The 8,073-nt window shown below is 36.4% G+C and overlaps 1 protein-coding gene across 1 annotated transcript in view; it reads right to left on the minus strand.

Moving 5' to 3' along the window:
* Positions 1-5,261, minus strand: part of LOC125745907 (lipoxygenase homology domain-containing protein 1-like) — a 48,071-nt gene extending 42,810 nt beyond the window's left edge. Inside the window, exons 1-2 of the mRNA XM_049019188.1 lie at positions 4,394-5,261; positions 68-182 (exon numbers count right to left, since the gene is read on the minus strand). Of these exons, the coding sequence (XP_048875145.1) occupies positions 68-182; positions 4,394-5,126 (848 nt within the window). The 5' untranslated portion in view covers positions 5,127-5,261. The remainder of the gene's footprint in view (positions 1-67; positions 183-4,393) is intronic.
* Between the last annotated feature and the right edge of the window lie 2,812 nt (positions 5,262-8,073).

Here is an 8,073-nt window from a genome sequence, read left to right on the forward strand (position 1 = left end):
GCTTTTATTTCTATTTAAAATGCAATAAAACATTAGTTACAGAATGCAAATGCAATACTGAACTCACTTGCTGGCCAGGTGCACCTTGGGAGTGACGCCATATTCCCCGAAAATGGTGACAAAAACGTTAGCATCTGTGCCTGCCCCTCTGACATCCCCAGTGACAGTCACCACCTCATAGACTAGGGTGGTGTGTATGCGTGTATGGGGAGAGAGACAGAGGAAATACAAAATGTGAGCGTCAAATAAAATTATAATGCTCTGTTGGCTTAGCTATTTCATCCAGGTTGGCAAAGTGATTATGACATAACGCTAACTTCCCCACAACAGCTTTTGAGTATTCTCTTAGGATATGAAGTCCGTACAGCTGCAGATATTACACAATCGAATGCAATGTAATAAAACTTCCATATCCATATATGTTTAAACAATCTGGATTGTTTAAATTAAACATTAAAAATAGTAACATTAAGACAATACTGTACTGAAACACATGCATAAAATAACATTTTTATACCTTCAGTAGGCCTGAATCATCAATAAGAAATAGTATTTCAATTTAAATTTTAACGTGCTACTTAGTTTTAGATTCATATTGCTTCAGATTTCAATTGCGAAATGTTATTGCTAATACCTAATACAGGCATAGTTGAATAATTTTTATTGTGACAATAGCTGAACTATACTTTATTGCATGGAAGACTGCCAGGGAATTCAATGCAGCGGATCAACAATGAATCCGCAATGGCCACATGCCAGCTGTCACCACTCTTGCGTTTCCGTCCAGGATTACTCCCTGCCAATTACGAAACTGATGGATTACAATGACTTTAAATGAGTAGCAGCAGTAATTGGTGTTATAGGATCCATCAATATCATTAATAGCATTGCAATTCCTTGTTATAATGGTATGGAAACTGAAGCAGTATTTTTGTCAATGAATGATGCTTTCATACAGGAATCGTGTTGTAGAAATGATATATTGTTTAGGCCTGATTAGAAATAATTCTTCTAAGCTTTAAACCATGAACATTTCACATATTGCCATTGTCCCAGTAATATCAAGTTACAAAAAATGCAGCTTCTTCTTTTTGTGTTCTTTTTGTGCAGCTTCTTCATTTGCAAGTTATAATTAAATTATTAAATAACCGTAAAAACCATTTCCACGTCATGCTGTACGTAATGTAACTGCATTCTAAGTAGTTTAAAATTTGTAATCAAGAAATAAACAGTTAACGTTATCTCATGATGACGCTATGTCATTTAAAACATACAGCAGCTCCCAATATCTACAATACAAGCAAATTAAAACACAATATAATAAAATTAAAACTGTTTCACACTGCCTGAAAAAGTCTTGACATAAAAGAAAAAATATATATAACTTGTGTGTGTAATCGTGTTGAATGCCTCTGTACTGAGACTTATGCTTTGGTGACTTACCAGAGGGTACTCACAACATAGGAAATCCTGCTCACATCACAGAAAAGGGCTTTTAAATTTCAGTCCATGAGAATGAACAAAACAAAACATGATGAAGAAGGAATGGATTCAAAGGCTACAGTGAAATCATGAAGGCACAGATAAACAGAGTAGTGACAGCAGAAGTCTTCCGGATAAGCCACTAGATTTTGTTAAAGTTCACAAGTTCAGTTAAATAGAGAGAGGTTGTGACCAGGATCACATGCACTCTCAGTTCATTACTACATTCCAGAAAGAATTGAACCCGGGCAGTCTGCATATCAAAATACACATTCTTTTAACTTGATATGTCAGTGGTAAGTATAAATGTTACAATGGTCTGGGTTACAAGGTATTTCAAGATACATAAGTAACCCAGTACTGGTCAGCAAGCATTAACGATGATTAATTATGGCAATTGGTTATATAATAACCTCACATCACTTATATAGAAAATGTTTTGTACATAAAACATTCTCCTGTATTTCTTCAGCATAAAATTTATTGAACTTCTCCAACTTTAACTAGCACTATAAATATAACTCGTGTTATGCAACGCGGCATGCAAAAGACCACCGTGATTCATCCTTTGAAAACCTTTGGTGATTTGAAAAGTAGCTCAAATATAGTTACAAAGCAGGAGGATATGGGTGAAATAAAACAGTGTTTGTAACAAACTACTCAGCATTCAGCCGGAAATCTGTAAACTTTAAGGCAAAGCAGGATTATTTAGAGAGCACTTTTCTCATATTAAGCAATTCAACATAAAAGACACAGAAGACATAGAATGAGAAATAAAAATAAAGCAAACAACAAATATAAATAAAAAGCAAGACAGAATTTATAGCAGCAGAAAATAAACGAGATTCAACCTTTAACACCTAAGTAGCTCCAATCGGAGGCAACATAATGCCTAAAAAAATAACTATGTCAGTCTTGCTTTTATTTAATTGAAGGAAGTTTATTTGCACGCAGCTGTTTATTTTCTCCAGGCATTAACACAGCGAGTCTATAGCATCATAGTCTTTAGGTGAAAGAGATAAATAGATCTGGGTGTTATTTGCATAACTGTGGCAGGGAACCTACATAAAGACTGACAGATTGAAAAGCCTGAGAACTGATCCCTTGAGGACTCCATACAGCAGGGCTATTCAAGTCATGGTCCTCAAGCTCCGAGTCCTGTTGATTTTCCAGCCTTCGTTTACCTGTTAGCAAGGTGTGAAGCCTCTGCCCAATCAGAATCAGTAATTACTAAACTAACTACCTGGGAGAACGGAAAACAAGACCTGGATTTGGAATCGAGGGCCAGATTTGAATAAGGGGTCCATACAAGTCATGAAATTTGTAACTGCCTGTAGTGTCAAATTAAAGCCTGCCTTCCAAGTCCTGATCCGCTTAAGGACCCATTCATTGTTGTGTGCTGTGGTGTGTCAACAATGATGATTCTTTATTTCAGTGTTACTCAAGTGGTCAAATGGGGGTGTTCCATTCAGTAAATTTTCACAGCTGGGGGGGTCTCCATCAAGAGATTTTGCATGATCGTTGGTTATCGAGAAAGGGCACTTGGAACATCAAAGGGGGGCACTTTCATTTGTTCCGACTAATAGGGCAGATGGTCAGGCACCATCCCCCCCCCCCCCCCAACGTGCTTGCTTGCCTATGAAGGGAAGATTTGCAATAAGTCTACAATAATTTATTATTGGAAGATTACCATTTTCAGCTTAAAAACTACAATTTTCAATGATGCCAGAAAATCTCTGCTTAAAAGTGAGTGACATTCACTATTTGTAATAAATCTACTGCTAAGCAAACTACTGTAAGAACAGAGATGGCAAACCAACAAGAAGAAGGTGGATTAAGGTGTTGACCTTCCTCCTCAAGAATTTTGCAGTCAATGTACTAAATTCAGACACATTTTTTGTGCATTAATGAAGGTGCCAAATTGTGAGTGCCTGGTATTTTATCACAGAAAAAAGTATGTTCATAACACTTCATGTTCCCATTAATAACAGAAAAATGTCTAGTCGTACTTCAGAGTTATCTAAAGTCTCTCTCTATAGTCATAATGGATCCACCGTTTAGTTTTTCCCACTTAGTTATTCTGTGCTCATTCTGGGTTACATGTGGCTTTTTTGACAGACTGGTCTGCATAGATACTTGGACAATTCATAATGTCAATCAGAATACAGAAATATCTAAACAGGACTAAGTATTAATAGAGCTAATTCTATAATATTAATACTCATAATAATAACTCAGAGACTCTCACTAGTAAGGTCCAAGACATGCCCTTTTGCAGGCTATCACAGATCAAACAATTTAAAAAGGCAGTACTGTCATTAGGATTATCATTTTGGATACTGCAATTACCAGTAATAAGAAGGTGCGTTGTTATAACTGGAAATAACACAGCACATTTAAGAGATTTCTCTTCTTTGCACTATGGGTACGGTCTTTGTACCTTGCTTGTGTTTTACACAAAATGTATTTTCATCTGCTCTCTCTGTACTTCCCTTAAGGCATGCATAAGAATTTCCCCATAACGTTTATCTAATCTAGACAACTGGTAGTAAAATTTGGTGTGTACTTTTAGTCACACGGAGGAGGGAAGCAAAGTCATCAAGTGATAGTAATCATCTAATTGCTCTGGAATACATCCTTAAATAAAGCAGCTACACCATCACTTTTACTACCAATCGGAGATTTTTTTTTAAGTTTTAGGTATAAATAACATCAAGAGGTATTCCAGCGAAATACTGATACTGAGATTTCAGTTGGCTTCTATTATCCCTTCCACAACCTGCCAGTCACTCATTAATCCTTCTATGGTGAGCTAACAATGTGTGGCATTGAGGTAATATTCAAAAGCAGCCAGGCATTTCCAGAACTGCCTGCGGGGTATTCAAGCATTGAGGTTACGGTACAGTGTTACCTTTTTTCTTGTAGTACTCATCCTCATAACTGTCAGATGAATCACTCTGATAGTTCACCAGCTCTTTCTCGTACATCTCAGCGTAGTCAATCTGCTTCGTTTTGGATTTCTTGTTTTTCCCAGACTTTTTGTCATCATCACTGTCTGCCGAATCTTTTTTAGATTTTTTGCCTTTCTTTTTCTTCTTAGATTCATTTTCTTCCTCTTCCTCATCAGGAATCTCCTCCTCATCCTCAGCTTGCTTCTTCTTTTTCTTACCACCCTTCTGGTCTTTGGATCCCATTTCTTCTTCTTGGTCACCGTTAGCAGATGAGTTCTTTTTCTTTCTTCTTTTCTTCTCTTCTCTGATAGCAACAATCACTTCTTCATCCTCAGGCTGCTTATTTCTTTTCTTTCTCTGCTCCTTTTCGTTTGTGACATTATTGTTCCGCTCTTCTTGACTGTCGATCTCATTGTCAGTCACCTCATTTTGTAAAGGCTCTTTGTCCTTTTTTCGCTTCTTCTTCCTCTTTAGTTCTTCATTTGTTTCTCCCCCTTTCTTGCTCTTTTTCTTACTGGATTCTTTTCCTTCGGCCTCAGAGTCCTCTTTCCGCCTCGATTTCCTCTGCTTGCTGTCAGGGACGTCTCTATTCGCGATTGATTTGCTTTTCGATTTCGATCGCCTTCCCTCAACGTCACCGTCCTCGTCTTCAGTTTCCTTCGTTCTTTCGTTTTTTTTCTTTTTTGTGGCCATCTTTTATTTATTTGTTTCCCCAGACTCAGGTTCGTAAGCAATTCCTGGGTTTCTAACTGTAAGACAATTCATTTGACCCATGACTCCACAAGGAGATAGCACAAGGCCAAGGCAATTGGGTTCACATTGGCTTATGGGTACGGGCCAGTTGCAGCAAAGCAGGTTGGGATGGATCTCCTGAACCACCTCTCCTGTGACTGCAGAGGCCACTGCAAGTTCATGAAAAATTACTACACTTGCATGAGTCATGTGATCAGAAGAGAAAGCCGAGTGAAAAAGGAGACTTACTAAGTGAACTTATCTTACAGGCTGCTCAGCGCTTCATTATTTATAGTGTTAGGATCGCTTTACGTACCAGAGATGTCTCGGTTTTGCCTGCATATTCTCACTCATTCAATGCAATAAAATAAATAAACAAACAAACAGAAGAAATCCCTGAAGTACATAACTCATCATCTACAGTGGGCCTTACAGCGCTAACAGTGGAACTACATTGATATAGATGTTCATTGACAGATGTTTGGCAAAAAATTACATTAGAAAGTCATGGACTTATTGAGCTTCGTTAGCAGTAAATACAGAATCTCTTAGAAAGAATACAATATTTTAGGGTAGTTATTACCTTTTTGCTCAGATTCTTTGTAACCACTTAAAAATCAAAAAATATAAAAATTAAAGTTTACAATAATTACTTTATTAAATGAGCTACTTTGAAAACATTTTAAAAATGCTTTAGTCAATTTTTTCGTTGTACTACGTAAAACAGTATTACTATGCATTACGTCACGTTTATAGGTTATCATCATCCAAAAACTTTACTTATAATTTTTGAAATTCTTTTTAAATTATGTTACATTTTTTTAATTACATTCAAGCAAGAATTCACTTTGTCTTATGAAAGCCAGGAGCTTAAAGGTACTTGAATATTTAAATGTTTATTGACTCCTGACACAACTTGAAAATGGTGACACCTACTGTTTAATTTTATTGGTGTATGTAAAATTTAAGCACATTCTAAACTGACAACAATAATAATTATACTATTATTATTATTATTAAAGATATCAAAACTTTAATATACATTAATAAACATTTTATGAGTATACAGTTATAATGTTTTCTAATGTATATTACAGCTGTAAAGTTCATTGAAAATATTGTAAACGCAATGCATTAAGACATGATAAGGTATACTTACATGCTGCTTATGACTGTTCTATGAATGCATTAGAAATGCATTATGAAGGTGCACTATATTTTCTATGAATGCATTATAAGGTGCAGTTAATGTAAAGTGCTACCATTCGTTCTTCAGTTTTTGAAACATGATACGATTCTAGCTACTATCAAAACTCTTTTATTCATGAAGGCAATAAGGTAATGTGTATGCATGTAAAGAAGACAGTTGCCTAATACATCAAGTTAACCGTTACATATTAGCCAATGAATTCCTCTGCTTTGGTTAAGTAGAATCAAAATAAATAAATGTATTCCTTTACTCTTATTAGTGCTACTTGATATGAAATGTTCTCTGTTAATACAGGCTTTCTAAAGCAATAATGACCATTACAGCATCTTGGCGTAGTTGACTTCTGTTTAATATAATAATAATGACAATATACCCTACATAATGAAGATATAAGATATAGAGCATTCTGACATAACAGTCTGGCAGACCATCCTAGTGGCTAATGTATTAATGTTTTGGTATGAGCGTGAGGAAGTGTGTGTCGCATGTTTTATGGATGACTGGAAGATGTACTCTAATCAGCCATGACATGTGGCCATTTTGCAAAAGTATTGTATCTAACTGACCAGATGTCCTTGCAGTAATTTGTGTAGCATAGGGCAAAAAAAAACCTTTATTCTAGCAATTTCATGGTGAATTGCACACTAATTATTTTGGTTCACTTTTAGAAATAACGTTGAAATAAAGTTTGACTTTCAACTGTTTTGATCACTGAAGGTAGAAATGTTCTTAAAGAATCATGTGTTAATTGTATAATCATCCATTTACTGATTGCTTATCCTGAGCAGGATTGCGGTGATATATTTTCTTCAGTATCTTTTATTTCAATTAGTAATACTCTGAGGAAATACTGGTTTCCTTCTTATTACTTAAGAAGAATTGGTGAAACTATATGTAAATATGTTATGTTAGTTGACTTGTGCCTTGTGCGCATTGCTTCCGGGATAGGCTCCGGAACCCCCGCGACCCAGTAGGACAAGTGGTTTGGAAAATAGATGGATGGATGGATAGTTGACTTGTCTTGTGTGTTAAGTGTCTGGACTGAAATGAAAACTCTGGATTAGTAATATGTTTTCACAGAAGTAGACATAGAGCACAGTGTTGGCCAACCCATTAGGCGCCATTGGTGGCCACCATCTTCTGAGGGGGCATGAATTAGCAATCTGCCAGCACTGCCCCTCTCCCCTGCCCCCGGCACAAGGGGCATGCAAAGTGCGGGACATACTGTCATGCACCATATCTTACAAAATAAATAACGATAGCGGGGGACGGGGGGTTATGATCACTGACATACAGTGATCAATTTGCCATAAAGCCATGGTTGAATAACTGTTTCCAACTGCAGTTTTAAATTTTGCAGGGACTGTATGTTTAATTGGACAGTAAAATATAATGTCATAGGCTTTTTATTTTCTAAAAATCTGAGGGATTTTTATGTTGTATTATTGTCTGTTTTTATTATCTATTTATTATAGTATGTCTGATGTTTCTCTGGATAATGCTGATTGTACAACAAGTTACCCCTTGGGGACAATAAAGATCAGTGATAGTGCGCTGTAAAATGCCCAGCAATGCACAGCAAACAGTGCTGGGAAGTAATCCATTACAAACAGAGATGGGAAGTTCAGGTCCCAAAAGTACAAGTATTCAGTCCAAGGTTTTGTTTCAGCCAACCAGCTGAGTACTCTGACTGTGACT

The sequence above is a fragment of the Brienomyrus brachyistius genome, chromosome 7 (assembly GCF_023856365.1).
Source record: "Brienomyrus brachyistius isolate T26 chromosome 7, BBRACH_0.4, whole genome shotgun sequence".
NCBI classification, from domain to species: domain Eukaryota; kingdom Metazoa; phylum Chordata; class Actinopteri; order Osteoglossiformes; family Mormyridae; genus Brienomyrus; species Brienomyrus brachyistius.